This window comes from Natator depressus, chromosome 3 (assembly GCF_965152275.1).
Source record: "Natator depressus isolate rNatDep1 chromosome 3, rNatDep2.hap1, whole genome shotgun sequence".
NCBI classification, from domain to species: Eukaryota; Metazoa; Chordata; order Testudines; family Cheloniidae; genus Natator; species Natator depressus.
In genome coordinates, this window is record NC_134236.1 from 17,731,694 (window position 1) to 17,751,598 (window position 19,905).

The 19,905-nt window shown below is 43.3% G+C and overlaps 2 protein-coding genes across 3 annotated transcripts in view; both read right to left on the minus strand.

The window, feature by feature from the left end:
• LOC141984428 (24-hydroxycholesterol 7-alpha-hydroxylase-like) overlaps window positions 1–2,646 on the minus strand; it is a 57,711-nt gene extending 55,065 nt beyond the window's left edge. For both annotated transcript variants that reach the window (XM_074947481.1, XM_074947479.1), the window contains exon 1: window positions 2,343–2,646. In XM_074947481.1, the coding sequence (XP_074803582.1) occupies window positions 2,343–2,525 (183 nt within the window). In that variant the 5' untranslated portion in view covers window positions 2,526–2,646. The remainder of the gene's footprint in view (window positions 1–2,342) is intronic.
• A 7,470-nt stretch (window positions 2,647–10,116) lies between these two features.
• LOC141983762 (24-hydroxycholesterol 7-alpha-hydroxylase-like) overlaps window positions 10,117–19,905 on the minus strand; it is a 57,493-nt gene continuing 47,704 nt past the window's right edge. The window contains exons 9-14 of the mRNA XM_074946779.1: window positions 17,042–17,132; window positions 16,250–16,383; window positions 13,868–13,963; window positions 13,380–13,468; window positions 12,524–12,611; window positions 10,117–10,188 (exon numbers count right to left, since the gene is read on the minus strand). Of these exons, the coding sequence (XP_074802880.1) occupies window positions 10,117–10,188; window positions 12,524–12,611; window positions 13,380–13,468; window positions 13,868–13,963; window positions 16,250–16,383; window positions 17,042–17,132 (570 nt within the window). The remainder of the gene's footprint in view (window positions 10,189–12,523; window positions 12,612–13,379; window positions 13,469–13,867; window positions 13,964–16,249; window positions 16,384–17,041; window positions 17,133–19,905) is intronic.

Sequence of the window (19,905 nt, forward strand, 5' to 3'; positions counted from 1 at the left end):
TGCATCCAAAGGTTCTGACCTAGGCCGCTCTAAATGGCCTGGAACCTGCCTACCAGAGACTGTATGTCTCCCCAGGCCATACTGCCACAGCTATGATTGGCAGATGCACTTGCTATCATTATAAAAGAGTCAGGGGTAGTGGCAGGGGCACTTCCTGTGAGGGCTCCAGGACTCTGGAATTTACTCTCTCTCCCTTGATTTGAAATAGCCTGATTAAGCTGGTGATCTTCCAGGCATGCTGCAATAGACATCTGTTTGATAGGGTTTTTGGAGAGGGCTGAGGGATGCTTCCCAGAATGATGAAGACATAGGCGCCCACTTCCTCTCCATGTGGGGGGTAGGGGGCGGGAAGGTGCTTGACACCCCCGCTCCGCCCCAGGCCTGCCCCAACTCCACGCCTTCCTCCAAGCCCCAACCCTGCCCAGCCTCTTCCTGCCCCCTCACGGAGCCCACTCCTCCCCCTCCCTCCCAGCGCTTCCTGCACACCACAGAACAGCTGTTCAGCGGTGTGCAGGAAGCACTGGGAGGGAGGGTGAGGAGTTGATCAGTGAGGCTGCTGGCAGGCAGGAAGCACGGGGGCCGGGGTGGGGGGGGGAAGCTTAGCTGCCTGTGGTTGCTAAGCACCCACTAATTTTTTTTTCCATAGGTACTCCAGCCCTGGAGCATCCATGCAGTCAGCGCCTATGGATGAAGGGATCAGAACAAGTCTCTAAGTGTCTGACTGGCAGAATACTTGTTTGAATGCTGCTGGGGTTATGCGATACTATTTCGAAGGCAGTTTGAGCTATGTGAAGGCATCTTCTTCATTTTTTAAATCTAAATAAAGTTTGCATCATAGCTTTGAATTTCAATAAAAGGGAAAAACTTGAACTAAATTTTCATGACTTTTATTCCAGAATTTTTTTTTACCAGTATCCCTTTAGCTAGCTGGGCAGGAATGCACAATTAATTGTGTCTATGGCCCTGATCCTGCAAAGCCTTATGCATGTGCTTAACTTTAATGTAGTCCCAATGAGCCTGATTCTCCTTTACCTGAAGGATGCTTTATCCCATGCTGACAGTGTAAAGGAGCCTTAAACCAAGTATAAATGTCATTTATTCCCATGTTAAAGCCCTTTTACAATGCCAGGGTGGTGTAAAATGGCCTTGGTGTAAATAAGTATCAAGCCCGTGAGTCTAATAGCACAACTCCTGCTCAATGTTAAAGACATTTTCTAATGCAACTTCTTGGTCTGAATTGCCTTTGTTCATTTCAAACAACTTGTTTTTCAACCAAAATCACTAATCCTCAATGAGATCTAATCCACGCCCAGTCTCTAGCTTCAACCTTAAGTATCTAAACGGATATTGCTCCAACTTCCTGCAAAAGAAATCACATGCAGCAAGAAATAAACTGTGGGAAAATTTCAGTCCTCAAAGTGAATGTTTTGGAAATAACTCTTTTGCAAAATGAATTATTCTGGATGGCAGCAGGCACCTGCTCTAACATTGCCCTTTGATTTACATTAGATGTAATAATAAGAGATCTGAGGGAGAGATTTACAATTATGTAACACTAAGGTTGATATATTATGCACTCAAAAGCCAGGGAATTTTTCTGCAGCTCAGCTAGGTTGTATGAACTTGTTGTGTGATTCATCCTGAACTAACACTGTTGCCAGTTTTATTTTATTGCAAGTCTTGCGATATTTGGTGTCTTTCTTAAAGCTCCAGCTCCTGGAGTCATGAGATTATGTTTTAATCCCAGGTTCCATGGGCTGGGCTGGGGAGGGGGAACACAAACCCCACCAAGTTTCTAGAACTCGTTGCAGAGAACAGCTTGAAAACATGATCCTGAAGACTCAAAAAGGAGGCAAATAAAAAATCTCCCCCTTTTTTTTTAATTTCATGATCAAGGGGGCAGCCCATGGTTTGTGAACACATGCAGCTGGCACTACTGACTGTGTATTAGGTGATACCTCATACAATCAGCTCGTACAAACTTTTACAGTCCCAATGCACTTCGCAACGCGTTTCCCCTCATGTGGAACCCAGGTCAGTACCCAGCTGAGAAAGAAAAGCTGCATGCATTGTGTGTCCCGATCAGGTGCTCAGGTACTATTGTGTGAAAACAGTGATTGCAATATCAAGTCCAAGGTATCTAGGGTAACCTGCCAATCAATTGACACATATATCACCTATTTCAGCCCGAGGCTTCTGTGTTACAATAAAAATGATAGAAATCTTCTTAATGTTGTAAGGGATTCCTTTAATGCAGAAAGGTTCCTCATCTGTCTCCCTATACTGCCCCAGGCACCCCCTCCCCCAACACACAGATGCATGCACCCTATTATAATTCTTACCTTGACTCTGGCTTGTTCTATAAACTCCAGGGGAGCTTTCCCAAACTGAAATGCAGCTCCCAACCAAGGGATCCAGCCACTAATGCAAGGTGGGGAATTTGGGTTTCTTGGCTGAAACAAAGCAAACTTGACCATAAGAAGTCCCAGAACCAATACCAACAGAACAGCCATCGTTATGTCCATTTTCCTGCACACTGACTGGGGAGCTGCTCCTCCCGCTGCTTTGAACTGGCTGCTGCCGTTCCCAGCTTGAAAGATTGCCCAGGCTCAGTCCAGGACAGATGATAAGGCTTATTTTTCCTGTCAATGCCACTGGCTGATCACTGCCATGGAGACAAGATTCCAAGGCAAGAAACACAGCCGGGTTGTTCTGCCCACTCTGGAAAGGAGGGGAGGGAGGGTTGCTTTCTAATCAGGGGTCAGAGGAGATTCACAACAGTTTAAATCGGCTCAGGCTCCAAATGTTTGTTATCTGTCTTCAAAGCAGAGGGTTAGAAACTTATTTCAACAGCTGTGAGCGACTCAGTCACAAATATATATATAACAAACTGGGTGTGTATGTGTATAACAAGTGGCTGAGGAACTACATTTCCCAGAAGCCTCATCCGCAGTACTTCAGTGATGCTACTGCATAGAGTTAGCCCTGAGAGCAGCTTTCAGTAAGATTTGTAGTTGCTGTTGCACCTATTGGAGCTTTAGGAAAATAACCTCAGGGAACCAGACCCTGAGACCACGAACGCCCATGAACTAGTGGCACAGAGGTTGAGAGGGAGTTGTTGGTTTATTATTTTTCTATTTAAACTAAATGATGTTAAAAGAATGTTAAGACTGACTGCAAAGCGAAGTGCTCAGAAGTGAGGTTAAGGCAGCCTGTTCAGCTTTATCTCTGCTGCTCCATTGGGCAAAGGCATGCCAAGACCATTTTTAGTTACAGGATTTTTTTTACAGGAATAAAAGTTCCTATTAGTTCCACAGCATTCCTGCCTCATTCAGTGTGTAAGTTGGATCTTGTGCCGTGAATGGGATACCTGGAGCTCTAGCATTTAAGCTGTCTGTACAGCTGGGTGAAATTTTTCAACTAAACCTTTTTACACTGAAAAATGCAGATTTGGTGACACTGAAATGATTTGCAAATTCATGTCAAAGTTGATTGAAATGTTTTAAGTGGGGGAAAAAAAACTTAAAAAAACCCTCTGAAAAAATGTAAATATTTTGCTGCACAGGCAACCTTAATTCCAGCATTTCCTATATTACAAGTGCTTGACTTTGCATCCTAATAATGTTCCTTTAACATATAGTTTAATTATATTAAACTTGCGCCATAGCTAAGGTTGCAATAAAATTACTGTTTGAAGCCCAATTTTCATTTATTTTGATTGTTTTTGATGAATGAGTTGGACCCCTGCCTCATTCCCTGCACCTGCTGCCCACTAAGCAGACCCTTGATGTACAAATGGTCACTGGAGTCAATGGATACTGCACCTGCCAAGTGACAGTGGTATTGTACTTTATTTCCTGATTCCTGTCACCTGACCCGGGTCAGGGTTACATCCCTATGACACTCTGTATCTCAGGGGAACACTCTGCACCCCCATGTTCATCCTTATAATATGATTGTGTGGTATCCAATGTGAAGTTTGTCATCTCAGGTGTCTTCGGAAGGCTCATGATTCACTGAGCATTGTTGTTATAGTAATGTTATAGGTTGTAATTTCATGTATAGAGTTATGAGGCTGAAAACGTGTCCTCGTGGCTTAATTCAAGCTCAGGCAAAAACTCTCCAGGAACAGAGGGGCAGTTCACACCTCATCAGGGCATGTATGGGACAAACCTAGCCCAGCCTCACAAGAACAAATGATACTGGCCTAGACAGCAACAAAGGATCTGTTGGACTCTCGAGTGAGTCACTCCCCTTCCCTTGGTCAGTCAGGGACTATGATGAGGTAAAGCCAAGGGGGAAGAAAGAACATGATAAAAAGGAGAGACATTTGCCATGCTCTTCCTCTCTCTCTTCCACCTCCATCTACAGACATCATCACCAAGCGACTGAAGTGCTGATCAAAGGGGAGAGCCTGGCTGAAGGGCAAACAGCCAGCCTGTGGGGAGAAGCATCTAAGTTTGTAAAGGCACTGAAAGTGTTAGGATCAGCTTAGAATGCGTTTTGCTTTTATTTCATTTGACCAAATCCAACTTGTTGTGCTTTGACTTATAATCACTTAAAATCTATCTTTTGTAGTTAATAAATGTGTTTGTTTATTTTACCTGAAGCAGTGCGTTTGGTTTGAAGCTTGTCAACTCCCCTTGGGATAACAAGCATAACAATTTCTTTGTTAAATTGACAAACTCATATAACCTTGCAGCATCCAGCAGGCATAATTGGACACCACAAGACGGAGGTTCCTAAGTTTGTGTCTGGGACCGGAGATATTGGCTAGTGACATTCGGTTGCACGATCCAAGCATCTTGCATGCCAGAGGCTGTGTGTGAACAGCCCAGGAGTCAGAGTTCTCACAGCAGAGCAGGGTAAGGCTGGCTCCCAGAGTCAAGGATTGGAGTGACCTAGCAGATCACCAGTGCAGATAACACCAGGGGAACGTTGCAATCCCTTCCCCAGGGGAAGGTGTCACAGTATCCAGTGGTTACTATTTGACCTACCTCATTCACTGCCGAATCTAAAATTGTAGAGAGAGCTCTCAACTACGCTAAGACAACATAAATTTAGAATAAGTCCAATGACTTCAGGGAATTTACTCCATATTTGTAACCTGATAATAGCCTCGCACTCATAAGTTACAACATGTATTTTGTCATGCTGTGCTTAGGAATAGTGAAGCTGTGTCTCTCAGGGCTTGTCTACACTTACTGGGGCATCATCGAGCGGCGATCGATGCATTGGTGGTAGAAGACCCGCTAAATTGGCCGCAGATCGCTCTCCCATAGACTCCTGTACTCCACTGGATCGAGAAGAGTAGGGAGAGTCGACAGGAGACTATCTCCCATCGAGATTGTGTAGTGTGGACCCCATGGTAAGTAGATCTAAGCTAAGTTGATTTCATGTAACTCAAATTCCGTAGCTTAGATCAAATTTCCCCTGTAGTGTAGACAAGGCCTCAGTATTACCCTTTCTAAATATTTTACTGAATTCTGCTTGATGAAATGATAGTAAAGACATGGGGGCTGTGGTGTTCTCACGGGCTATTTTTTCTGCTTATGCTTTCTCCTCTCCCCAAACACTCAAAAGTTAGGAAGTGCCAGAACTAAAGTTTTCTGTGCAAGCTTATTTCAGCCCCCTTGTGCATATGCATAATAATACAACTCTTAATTCCATGTTCACATACACTTCTTTCCATTGGACCCCTGCCTCATTCAGTGCACAGGATGGATGGTACTCACTTAAGGATGGTTTCATAGAAAGGTATTTGAACCTGCTGTGAACATTTAACCCACACACCTCCTGGGTGTGGTGCTCGGTCCCCTCTAGTGGCACCGAGACCACTTAGAGATTAATGAGTCTGCTACAGCCTTAGCTAAGGGCCATGTGGCTTTTAGCTCATGCAGTAGAGGCTCATGCATTTAGCTCCAGATGTCCTAGGTTCAACCCTGCCCACCAACGACGGGGGTCTGTCGGTGTTACAAACACCAAATTATTAATTTCCTGAGGGGCTTTTCTATTGCACTTATCATGATCCTATCTGGTTAATAAGTATCTGTGATGCAGTGTCCACCCCACACAGGACTGGAAGGGGTTAAGATGGCCAGATAGGCCTATTAACTTTACAGGCTGCACCTGGAAGGAGAGTCAGAGAGCAGGGTATTGATTGCAAGCAGGTTCAGCTGTGCAGGAACAGGTGGGGCCTATCAAGACAGGAAGCTGCCACAGATGGGCTGCTGCTGGGAAAGGGCAGTCACTCCCTGCCCTGAGAAGAGGGAGGGATTCTGGGTGGCTGCTGAGATATGTAGGCTGTCCCTGGGAGAAGGATTTGGAGTTGGTATGCCCAGAGCCAGGCGTGGTAGGAAGCAGTCCAGGGAAGGAGTAGTGAGGGCTGGGCAAGAAAGCCTAGAACTCCTGGGTTGAGGGTCCCTGGACTGGAACCTGGAGTAGAGAGTGGGCTTGGGTTCCCCTACCTGTCACTGGGGAAATGGCACTAGTGGGGCAGTGAATGGGTCACAGTGGGAGAGACAGAGAATCTGAAGGACTGTACCTTGGAAGGGGGGAAACATGCTGAGTGACCTAGCCAGAGAGCTAAATCATTTAGAGGATCCCGCAGTTCCTGGGATGAGAGAGGAGCTGCAGACCTGAGAGAGAGAAGGTCTGATGGCGTGTGACCATGGGAAGGGGTGTCAGCCTCAAGAGCTAATCCCCGAGTGACCCGGAGGAGGTACCAGACAAGCGGTGAGTACTGTATCACAAACCATTTTTGCACTATTCTCTGCTGCATACAGTCTCTATCTATAAAAAGAAAAGGAGTAACTTGTGGCACCTTAGAGACTAACCAATTTATTTATAATTTATTTATTAATAAATTGGTTAGTCTCTAAGGTGCCACAAGTACTCCTTTTCTTTTTGCAAATACAGACTAACACGGCTGTTACTCTGAAACCAGTCTCTATCTATGTGCATTACAGAGACAGGATCTGCACATTCCCAAAGGGACCTAGCATTAGAGGCAGGCTTGTGATATGGCTCCTGTTGGTAGAAGCCAGGGAGTCATAATACTCTGCTCTGTGAGCCATCCTCGCCCACTCTCCTTTGTCTACCAGTTACACACAGGGCCCTGCTGGATGTGCCCTGATTGTCTTAACACAGACATCAGACACCCATAAGAATATAAGAATGGCCATACTGGGTCAGACCAAAGTCCATCCAGCCCAGTATCCTGTCTACCGACAGTGGCCAATGCCAGCTGCCCCAGAGGGAGTGAACCTAACAGGTAATGATCAAGTGATCTCTCTCCTGCCATCCATCTCCACCCTCTGACAAACAGAGGCTAGGGATTCCATTCCTTACCCATTCTGGCTAATAGCTATTAATGGACTTAACCTCCATGAATTTATCCAGTTCTCTTTTATAGTGTCATAGTCCTAGCCTTCACAACCTCCTCAGGCAAGGAGTTCCACGGGTGGACTGTGCACTGAGTGAAGAAGAACTTCCTTTTATTTGTTTTAAACTTGCTACCCATTAATTTCATTTGGTGGCCCCTACTTCTTATATTATGGGAACAAGTAAATAACTTTTCCTTATTCACTTTCTCCATACCACTCATGATTTTACAGACCTCTATCATATCCCCCCTTAGTCTCCTCTTTTCCAAGCTGAAAAGTCCTAGCGTCTTTAATTTCTCCTCATATGGGACCCATTCCAAACCCCTAATCATTTTAGTTGCCCTTTTCTGAACCTTTTCTAATGCCGGTATATCTTTTTTTGAGATGAGGGGACCACATCGGTACGCAGTATTCAATGGATTTATATAAGAGCAATAAGATATTCTCCGTCTTATTCTCTATCCTTTTTTTTAATGATTCCTAACGTCCCGTTTGCTTTTTTGACTGCTGCTGCACACTGTGTGGATGTCTTCAGAGAGCTATCCACGATGACTCCAAGATCTTTCTCCTGATTGGTTGTAGCTAAATTAGCCCCAATCATATTGTATGCATAGTTGGGGTTATTTTTTCCAATGTGCATTACTTTACATTTATCCACATTAAATTTCATTTGCCATTTTGTTGCCCAATCACTTAGTTTTGTGAAATCTTTTTGAAGTTCTTCACAGTCTGCTTTGGTCTTAACTATCTTGAGCAGTTTAGTATCATCTGCAAACTTTGCCACCTCACTGTTTATCCCTTTCTCCAGATCATTTATGAATAGGTTGAATAGGATTGGTCCTAGGACTGACCCTTCGGGAACACTACTAGTTACCCCTCTCCATTCTGAAAATTTACCATTTATTCCTACCCTTTGTTCCCTGTCTTTAACCAGTTCTCAATCCATGAAAGGATCTTCCCTCTTATCCCATGACAACTTAATTTACATAAGAACCTTTGGTGAGGGACCTTGTCAAAGGCTTTCTGGAAATCTAAGTACACTATATCCACTAGATCCCCCTTGTCCACATGTTTGTTGACCCCCCTCAAAGAACTCTAACAGATTAGTAAGACATGATCTCCCTTTACAGAAACCATGTTGACTTTTGCGCAACAATTTATGTTCTTCTATGTGTCTGACAATTTTATTCTTTACTATTGTTTTAACTAATTTGCCTGGTACTGACGTTAGACTTACTGGTCTGTAATTGCCAGAATCACCTCTAGAGCCCTTCTTAAATATTGGCGTTACATTAGCTATCTCCCAGTCATTGGGTACAGTAGCTGATTTAAAGGACAGGTTACAAATCATAGTTAATAGGTCTGCAATTTCACATTTGAGTTCTTTCAGAACTCTTGGGTGAATGCCATCTGGTCCTGGTGACATATTACTGTTAAGTTACAAGAACACCCCTTGTGTTCGTTCTCTGGACACAGCCATGCCATGTTCACAAGTTTAGCTGCCTCGCAGCGAGGTGTTAATCTTCTGTCATCGGGATTTCGTCACCTCTGTAGGATCTTCCATTCAATGTTTTGATTTCAGTGCGGAAGTCCTAGTAGCTATATGTCTCAAATATCTAGCCGATCTCCTATGTCACAGGAGAAAACCAGTTTCTTCCCTGCAATGCGTAGCAAGGCCAAAGTGATAGAGTCCTAAAGATTGTTCATAGATGCATATGTGTCAAAAGTGGGAATTTTCTGTAATATTTTTATGAACTAAGAGTGTAGGTCATGCTTACAGGATGGGGGACTCTATTCCGGGGAGCAGTCATTCTGAAAAAGATTTGGGGGTCATGGTGGATGATCACCTGAACATGAGCTCCCAGTGTGACACTGTGGTCAAAAGGGCTAATGCGATCCTGGGGTAGATAAATAGGGGAATCTTGAATAGTAGAGAGGTTATTTTACACCTGTGTCGGGTACTGGTGTGACCACTGCTGGGCTGCTGTGTTCATTTCTGGTGTCCATAACTCAACAAGAAGAATGTTGATAAAATGGAGAGGGTTCAAAGAAAGAGAAGGTTAAAGGGTGATTTGATCAGTCTATAAGTACCTACATGGGGAACAGACATTTGACAATGGGCTCTTCGACCTAGCAGACAAAGGTAAAACAAGATCTAATGGTTGGAAGTTGAAGTTAGGCAAATTTAGACTGGAAATAAGGAGTACATCTTTAACAATGATGGTAATGAATCACTAGAACAATTTACCAAGGGTCATGGTGGAATCTTTATCACTGACAACTTTTAAATCAAGATGGAATCTTTTTCTAAAAGAGATGCTGTAGTTCAAACAGGAAGTATTTCCGGGAAATTCTGTGGCCTGCATTTAGACAGGAAGTCAGACTAGATGAGCAGAGTAGTTCCTTCTGACCTTGGAATCTATTAATCTGCTCACAAAAACATTTCATTCACAATAATTTGTTCTTAGGTTAGATACTAACGTCCAGGTCCTCAGCTGGTGTAAACTGACATAGCTTTCACTGAAGGCAACTGAAATCAATGGAGATACGTAGATTTACACCATCTGAAGATAGGACTCTGAGCATTCTCAGCATACGAACCTTTTCCTATTTAAAAATGTTAAAACTGTGAATTCATTAAGGAACAGAGGAAATGCCAAATCAGAAAAGCCAAATGGTCCATTACTCTGGAGGTGGCTGGTACAGGAAACCAAGTTAATAAAATAAACTTTCATTCTCTGAGTTTATACTGCACCCTGCATGGTCCATCGGGCTGACACACCCTTGATAATTGGAGAAGATTCTGTAGAAAATCACAAACAATAGAAACCTGTAAATATACATACAGATTAAGTTTACACAAATTAAGGTCAGAGCAGTGTAAAAGGCCCATAAAGTGGGAATAAATTACATTTGACAGTACTTCATGGAGTGGTGTAAAGGTGCCTTAGTGTAATTAATAATAATACTTAGCTCTTACATAGCACTTTTCAGCAGCAATTTACAAAGGAGGTCTATCATTATCCCCATTTGGCTGATAGGGAAACAAGCACAGAAAGGGAAGTTACTTGCCCAAGGTTACCCAGGAGCAAACTAGGAATAGAACCAAGGTCAGCAGAGTGCTGATCCAGTGCACTATCTACTCTCTTACACTGTAAGAATCTGTGCCCTTGGGATGGATTTTGCTCTGTTATATTGTCAAGCGTAACTTCACTGAGAACATGTAAAACCAGCATGAGATCAGGCCCTTTATTAGTCAATCACAATTAGAAGATACACTACATTTACATTCTGTTTTGTTTGGCAAGTTATTTATGTTCATGAGCCTTTACTGAGCTTAACTTTGAGGGTTGGTGTCTGTTCTCTGATACCTTTGAAGCATAAGACTAACACTTTAGGCCAAAATTTTCAAACCTGGGTGTCTTAGAATTGGATACTGAAATCCCTATTTAGGATGACCAATAAAAAAGGCCTGGTTTTCAGGGGTGCCAAACACCCACCATTTTCACTGGAGTCAGTGTGAAATGGTGGGTGCTCAACACCTCTGAAGATCTAGCCATTAGTCTCTGGTTTCTATAACCACAGTCTGACAGTGCAGCATTTTGAGGAACTTGTTAACAGTTCCCCATGACAAGGTTTGACACTGATTTTTAAATCCAAATCCATCTTTGGCCTACACAAGTTTGTTTCCTTATTGTAAATAGGGTCAGCTGAACATTTTCCTTCTAAAGTCCTCATTAAAGACTTGTGTGATGAATTCCCATCAACCCCCTCCCTGCTGACTTTCCAGCCTGGACACAGGCACATCCTCCTCCCCTGGCCAACAGAGGAGAAACTCTTTGAAAGACCCTGCCCCAGGAAATCTCCTTGCTCTTGGGCAGGACAGCGGTTGCAGGGTGACTAGGCAGCAGAGGAGGGAGAGGACACCCCAGATAATAGGCCTAACCCTGGACTGGATACCCCCAGGGGCCAGACTAGGAATGTTTTACCTTGAAATGTAACTCTTTAAGTCACTGCACACCTAGAGTATTTGCAACCCTTCCCTTTTCTGACAGCCCAGATAAATGTCCCTTCACTTAGATGTGTGTCTGAGTGCTTAGTAGGTAGGAGGCAGTGTGGTCTAGTGGATAGTGCAATGGACTGGGATTCAGGAGATCTGGCTCCCAGTCCCAGATCTCCCACTGGTGTCCTTGGACAAGTTGTTTCACCTCTGTGCCTTAGCTTCCTCATCTGTTAAATGGGGATAGGGATACTGACATCCTTTGCAAAGTGCATTGAGTTCTACTCATGAAAAGTGCTACATAAGGGCTCGGTGGTGATGTTCCTGGGACCCAACAGGGCTAGCACCTCTTGAGGCCTAGCCACTGAAGTGCCTTCTATACTTGCCCCCAGATTGTGGTACATGTGCTGCACTACTGAGAACCTTAAGAGGTTTGGTGTGGGACAGCACTGAGCACTCAGCAATTACACTTGAATGCCACATTGCTCCAAGCGTCCACCTGTACTAGCTGGCTAGATCCCTTGCTATCAGACAAAGCCTGTGCAGTCCGGGTACCCATGCACCGAAAAGGCCACAGTGGTGTTGCCACTGAGTGGAAAGGTGGGGCTGTGGAGAAGCTGCACACTGTGAAGGAGAATGTGGGTGGGTCAGGAAGGTGGCTGGTTGGTCCAGACCCAACTAGATTGTCCGCATAAAGGACTGTGGGAATAGGCCAGCCTGTCCTGCTGACTCCCCCTCAGGGGGGACTCTGGCTGCAGGATTTGGCTTTATGTGTTTTGTTTATCATTCATTTTTTAACAAAATGATAAACATTCCAACTGAGGCCTGGTCTACACATTGTGTAGTAATATCACTATTTTTGGTAAGGATGTGATTTTTTTTTTAATTATATAGTTATACCAGTACGACCTGCAGTATGGATACAGTTATACAAGCATAAAAGTGCTCTATACCAGTATAATTTATTCCCCTCCCTCTATGGAATAAGCTATATTGATATAACTGCATCTGTGCTAGGGGGGGCTGCACTGCTTTCACTATGCTGGTATAGCAGTGCAACTTTTGCATGTAGATAAGCTTTGAGGGTAAAAGATTTAAGCGTTTAAAGAAAACAGATGCAGATACTGACAGATGTTACCTGCTTTGGCATTGGGTCCAAAAGAGTAAATTGATATTTATAAAGGAGTATAATAATTAACATGTGAGTCTCCATTAGAACAAACCACCTGAAAGAAGAAAAAAGAAAAAGCTTATCCATCATGATCCTAGCACTGTTTCTGTATAATTATCATATTCTATTGTATGTTTTTTTCCTGGTATCTTTTACCCATTTAAATCCTACTGCCTTTTCCGCACAAAGGGCAGAAGAGATAAAAAAGTTAAAGATCTAAACAGAGGAGTTTTTTCAGTGTTACTTTAGGTGTTAATTTCAAATGACATGTAGTAGAGGGCTGGTTTTGGTTTAGTTTGTCGCTTGGGGAGGGGTTTAAACTAAACTGGAAAAAGCCACTCCTAAGACCAGTTTAACCTCCCCTGTGGACACTCAATCTGGTAAACCATAACTGTAAAACTTTCCCATGAAGAAAAGCCCTTAGATTAGTGCATTATTCCTTACTCCAAGGGCAGAGAATGTTTTATAGCCACTCCAATGCCATGAGCTCAAACTGGCACATCCTGTATTTGAAATAACCTTCCACTGATGAAAAGACACTGGGAGAACAGCAGAGCTGAGCTGACTTCTGACTCCTCCTCTTTTGACTTCTCCTCCTCTATCTCGCGATCTTCTACGCTGCTTTTTCATCCATCAAAAGACTAATCTCTCTTCCTTTGTGTGCAGTCTTTTAATAGACTGACCTTGGACAGACCCCCAGAAATGACATGCTACTGATCACTGGTGCAAAAAGAAATTGTTTTGGAGATAAAAGAGGAGTCTCCTCCAGTGGAGCTATTTTCCACAGAATTAGGAATAAAAAAACCCCAGCTGTTTCACTGACCTTCCTGGACACTGGTGCTTTCCTCCTCCAAATACCAAATAGCCGTCCAAGAAAGCATTCTTCTTTAATGTTGCTTCTTCCCAATGACTCTGTGGGAAGAAAACCATTTTTTTTTCCAAATAAGCCTTGTATAAATAGTCTTAACTTTATTTCTCCAGGCTAAAAATGACTTTACACAGATAATCCTTGCATATGAAGCTGTATTGTTGCTGGGGTTTATTTGCAATCTGTTATGAATTCCAGTTCCCTCTCCTCTTGTGAGAGGGATGGGTGGTAGCAAGGTCCAACCAATGAATTATTGGGGTATTGCAGTATTTTTCTTCATGAACAGGCAATATATATTCAGTTTTATATTGAGACTCTAAGTTCTTCTAGGGAGTTTGCACACTTTACCACTGTTTGCTGGCCTTTCAGCCCTTCACATGGCTCCATTTTTCCAGCCCAGGGCAAAACACAGCAAAATACATGTCCCAAAAGAAACAACTTACAGGCTTAAATATTTCAGGCTCAGGGAAATATTTTGTATTCCTGTGCAACCAATAAGGCGATGCCATCAGCAAGTCACCAGGTGGAATGACAAAATTCTAAATGAGAAACACAAATCATCAGCAAAGGAATACATAACTGCAAGCCCAATTGGCTACCAGAATGTCTTGTCGAATAAAAATTGTGCGAGGGAGGGAAATCCTGGCATGATGTGCAGAATATTTCATCTTGCTCCCACTGAAGCCAATGGCAAAATTCTCATTGACTTTAGTTGCAGTGGGATCAACCATAAATATTCTTGTTAGTGTTACTATAGTGAAGTATGGACTAAAGACCACCTGTAAACAGGGCTCAAGTCCTGCTGGAATGCTCCCGAATGCCATTCTGGCACTTTTTTGGGGGACTGTAACAGTATTGCAGTACTATCACTTACTGAAAATACCAGAAGTGTGTTCTGGCACTTCTTCTTTTAGGACTGAAGCGTTGCTGACAGGAGACACCCCTGTCTTAAGTGACTAATTAAAAGTCAAACAAAACAGTAGTAGAAACCAAGAGGATTTTTTTAAAGGCCTCCTTGACTTAAGGAAAAGTGGACAAATAATTCATGCATCCTCCTGTGTCTTTTGAAATGTGCCCAGTATTTTCATCAAGAACCAGCAACGTGTATTCGCTGTTTTATACCCTTTTACGAGTAGACTGTAAACTCTTCCAGGCAGTTTGCACACTTTTGAGGACTTCAATAGCTCAGCCATAGGTGAGAGGTTTATCGCAGGAGTGGGTGGGTGAGATTCTGTGGCCTGTGTTGTGCAGGAGGTCAGACTAGATGATCATAATGGTCCCTTCTGACCTTAATATCTATGAATCTACTTTACCACTGTACAGAATCTCAGGCCCCTGGCATGCTATACAAATAATACCATCAACATACTCTCCTTTTGTGTGGCTGAGTCACCTTAACAATGAAGCTGATGCTGGTTAGGAGGTATGGAGTAGGTCTGAGGATATAATGAATACAAAAAATATAGAATGTGTACATCTCGGGGCCATCTTGTTTGTACTTGTCAAGTAACAGCACTTCACACAATGGGATCCTTGATTGGCATTCCTACACGCTACCGTAATTAGAGCTGAGTGAATAAGGGTTTTTTCCATTTGCTGGCAATTCCAAAAATAATTTGGGGGAGAACTTTTTGAAAAACTAGGAAACAACAGGGCAGATGAAATTCAATGCTGATAAATGCAAAGTAATGTACATTGGAAAACATAATCCCAACTATACATACAAAACGATGGGGTCTAACTAAACTGCTAACACTCAAGAAAGAGATTTAGGGGTCATTGTGGATACTTCTCTGAAAACATCCACTCCATGTGCAGCAGCAGCCAAAAAAGTGAACAGAATGTTAGAAACTATCCCTTTCCTAATGGTCCCTATTTTATTATCTATCATAATGCCACTATCTAAAGCCACGGTAGGCCCACATTTTGAATACTGCCCGCAGTTCTAGTTGCCCCATCTCAAAAAAGATATTAGAATTGGAAAAAGGTACAGAGAAGAGCAACAAAAATGATTATGGGTATGCAACAGTTTCCATATGAGGAGAGGTTAAAAAGACTGGGACTGGTCAGTTTAGAAAATGGACAACTAAGGGGGGATATGATAGGGCTCTAAAATCATGAATGGTGTAGAGAAAGTGAATAAGGAAGTGTTATCTACCCCTTCACATAACACAAGAACCAGGGTCACCAAACAAAATTAATAGGCAGCAGGTTTAAAACAAACAAAAGGAAGAACTTCACCACACAATGTACAGTCAACCTATAGTTGCCAGGGGATGTTATGAAGGTCAAAAGTGTAACTGGACTCAAAAAAGAATTAGATAAGTCAGGGAGGATAGGTTCATCAACGACTATTAGCCAAGATGGTCAGGGATGCAACCCCATACTCTTGATGTCCCTAAGCCTCTGACTTCCAGATTCTGGGATTGGATGACAGGCAAGGGATCACTCAATAATTGCCTCATTCTGTTAATTCTCTCTGAAGCATCGGGCACTGGACACTGTCGAAAGGCAGGATACTGGGCCATTGGTCTGACCTAGTATGGCTGTTCTTACATTCAGCGGATTGAAAAGTTTGAAAAAAAAAAAAATTGGAGTCAGGTCAAAACAAATTCAAATTTTTGGCTTGTTTCACCATGACCCATTTTTGTCAGATTTTTTTTAAACTACAGCAGTGTTCTAAATAATGGGCTTGACAATCTGAATGAACTGGTGACATCTATTTCCAGAAGATTTACTCAAATAAATTGGTTAGTCTCTAAGGTGCCACAAGTACTCCTTTTCTTTTTAAGAAAATACAAAGTCCATTTAAAATAATACAACACCTGAACTTTTAGTGGCTTCATTGCTTTCCTTATGATTGAACCGGGGGCCACTAGCCGTAAGGCTTCCAAAATACACAGCTTAATTGATGGAATTTTCTTAAGGTCATCTTCAAAGACTTCAATCCTAGCTTCACCTGGCATGACGCAGATAGACAGTAGTACATCAGCCCCCTTTCAATTTAGAAAATTTCAAATCAGAATGGGAGTGATTTGAACCCACTTTGTACTCATGGGTGGGGAGAAGGGATATTTCACCTTGGTGCTGAGATCACTTTGCATTGGGGTACCTGGCCCAAACCAGAAATAATGACCCACTGTGGCTATCCCAGTCCCTTGTTTGAGTTTAGTACCGCAAGGGTCCTATTAACTTCAGTAAGGCTGAAGCTCACAGAAATCCCTGAAAGTCCATGGAAAAGTCATGGAACAGCACACGTGAAATAAATGTCATTTAGTTGAAGATATTACATAAATATAAAGGCCAAATCATTAGAGGCTAAATCCAGAAATATTTACCCTGATTTTACTCAGGCCCAGATCCTGAGAAGTATTTAGGTGTCTCACTCCCATTGAAATCAAGGAAAGTAAGGCACATAAAGACTTTTCAGGATCTGGGCCTCAAGACCTTATTCAGGCAAACTCCCAAAAAAGCCAGTGGCCAAACACGTATGGACTTCAGTGGGATCAGGCTGAGTAACGACAGAGCAAAAACTGAGTGAGGGTTTTGGTCGTATGTTAACTATGGTTTTACTTTCTGTTCTGTACCACTGCAGTCGCTTATTTCTGGTTTATTACCTGCTTTGCCATAAACAGAAAATATGTCCTCCATGATGTTCTTGTAAACAGAAGGGTTGGATAGTATAAATGCCAGGGTCCAAAAGGCACCCTAAAGAGAGACAAAAATTACCTCCGCAATATTAAATTCTGGTAAATTAAAACTAGGTCACTATAATGGATCAGAGCCTGCTTACCTTACTCACATGAGTAATCCCCATCTAGTTAACCAGGCAAGTGAGTAAGGTGGGCAGAGTTGGTAATGCAATTAAATATAACGTTATTGAAACTGTTTTAAAAGAAAACAGTATAAGTTACGGACCTGGTTTTCAGAGGAGTTGAGAACCCACAGCCCCTTTTACCTTCCCCTGGATTAGTGAGAGGCCAGCACCTGTGAAAATCAGGCATTCAATGTCTACAAATGAGCAAAAGAAGAGGAATTGGCAGCTAGAACGGTGTTTTCACAACAAAGCACCACGTCACTTATCTGGATTCATAAGGTTGAGATGATAAACTATTGCAGAGAACCAGAGCCTGGTTTCAGATGAACCTGGGGTGGGGCGGGGGCGATCTATGGAGTATTTCAGTTTTTTATGGTTTCAGTGTGATATGAGCTGAAATGCAGCAGTTTGCTCTGAGCTTTGTGGGCTGCACAAATGCAGAACTCAAAACAGAACTCAAGTGATGCAAAAGCACAGGCAACAAAACCAAACACAGGGGCCAGATTCTCCAATTTGCTAAAACTATTTGGGGATGCTCCTCTGACAGGGTTAGCAAGGTTTATGGCTGCTTTACATTACTGGAATGGTGTAAAGCAGCCAGAGAGCTCTGGTGAATCTGTCCCACAATGTTCCCTTGTAAAGGCGTGGCTTGGTCCTTTGAGACCTTGAAGCCTGGGGCCAGCCAAGCCTGACTACTGAAAAGGCATACTTGCCAGACATCAGGTGATTCCCCTATAAGAGCACCAGGAGCTACAGTGAGTGAGAGAGGCTGCTGCAGGAAAGTCCAAGAATGGAAATTGAGGCTGGGAACTGGAAAGCAACATCTGTCCATGAGCAGGTGCTCAGGCGGCAGCTGACCCTGTTACAGCCTTGTAAAATGAAACTGCCAAGTTCTGGCACAGATCTGTGGATAGCAAAACTAGGTCCCATTTAAATCAATAGCTTTACTGCCACCAGCTTCAGCAGGAGCAGTTTATAGGCCCTGAATCCAATTAGGAAAGGCACCTACTCCAACACATCTACTTCAAATGAGAAGATTGCTTGTACCTTCCAAAACTACTGATGGGTGTGAACCAAACAGCCCCAAACAAAATCCCAATTCAAGTATGAATTTTCTATATGGCTCCAGTCTTTTTAAGGGGTTTAACCAAAACTGAGAATCCAACCACCATTGAAGGTTAAGCTATTAGAAATATATATCTAATTGTAAGCAGAGTCAGGATGAGCTCCACCCTGACCTCTGGTGGTGAGGTGTGGCAAGTTGTGGAAAAGAACTTCAGGGACTGATCTCATTTGCAGAGGCACACCCACCCCACCTAGAATGAGGCCATAGCTGCCCAAACAGTCACTTTGGCTGCTGTGGGATCCCCACTGTCTCTGTTATTGGGGCAGGAAGAATAAATTGTTGTTACCCTGATTATGGGAATCAAGGTCAGTGGAACTGTACTTGGCCTTTTGTATGATGAAGGGACTCACCATCAACTAAATAGCACTTGCTAGGCAAGAGACATGGGTTCCAAAACTGTGTGAATTGAGAGAGGTTTGAGACAGGTATTAGTACCTGGTGGTGTGGGCCCCTTTGTGAAGGCCTGAAACACCAATTGCACCTCTGTCTCTCTCCACTGTGGCATGTCAGAGCTAATTTTGGGTCTATTAAGAGTCTTGTTACAGGTACTGTGCTGAATTCACTTTGGCCTTATGGAGCACCAGCACTCAAGGCTCCCACTACTGTGAGCTGAAATCACTGAACACTGTGTCAAGTAGTAGGGAGCCGGAAGATCTAGAGTGCAGTGGTGCTGTTTGTGGATAGGCTGGCAGAGCGTTCATGAGATGGTGAGCTGTGCAGAACAGAGCTGTTTGTGAGACAGCGGAGCCCTGTGGGGCAGTCAGCTTTAGGTCATGTAAGGTGGCCCTTACCTCTCCTCCCCCCCCCCCCTTACACACAGGCATATTTTTACCCAGACTGGGGAGTAACACTCTGCCGATGACCTTTTGAACTCTGGGGCTGGACTTTTTGGACTTTGGGTGATTTTTGGATTGCTAGAATCAAGAGACATTTGGGTTGTGGGACTCAAGAACCTGAGGGAAAGGATGTGGCCCAATTTGCTGGGGTGGGTCTTTGCTCATGGTTTGGTTTGGTTAATGAACACTACTTGTGGTGTTTTCCCAATTTAATGCTGATATCATTTACCTCATGTTATTAAAGATTCTCTGCTACACCGAGACTCTGTGCTTGCGAGAGGGGAACTATTGCCTCTTTGAGGCGCCCAGGGGGTGTGTAAGATTTTCTCTGGTCACTGGGTGGGGGCTCGAGCCAGTTTTGCATTTGCTTTGATGAGAGGGAACCCCTGTGTACTGAACCCGGCCCTTGCTGCTATCAACTTGGCCTGGCAGAAGGGTGACATAATTAAAGACCCAATTACAGCCCAGCTCAGAGATGGATTCCCCTTATATTATCTATTTAATTCCTGAGGGTGTGTACACCTAGCAACCAGATAATAATAGTGTCAATACCTGCATAAACAAACACTGATACCAAAAAGGAGAGAATAAGCAGCAATCCTCCCCAACAGGTGCTCAACTATCTACATTCTCTAATCTCCAAGAGACATGGGATGGAAATGTTATGAGCTGGATGAAATCTTGTTAGGGGTTGAATTAAAA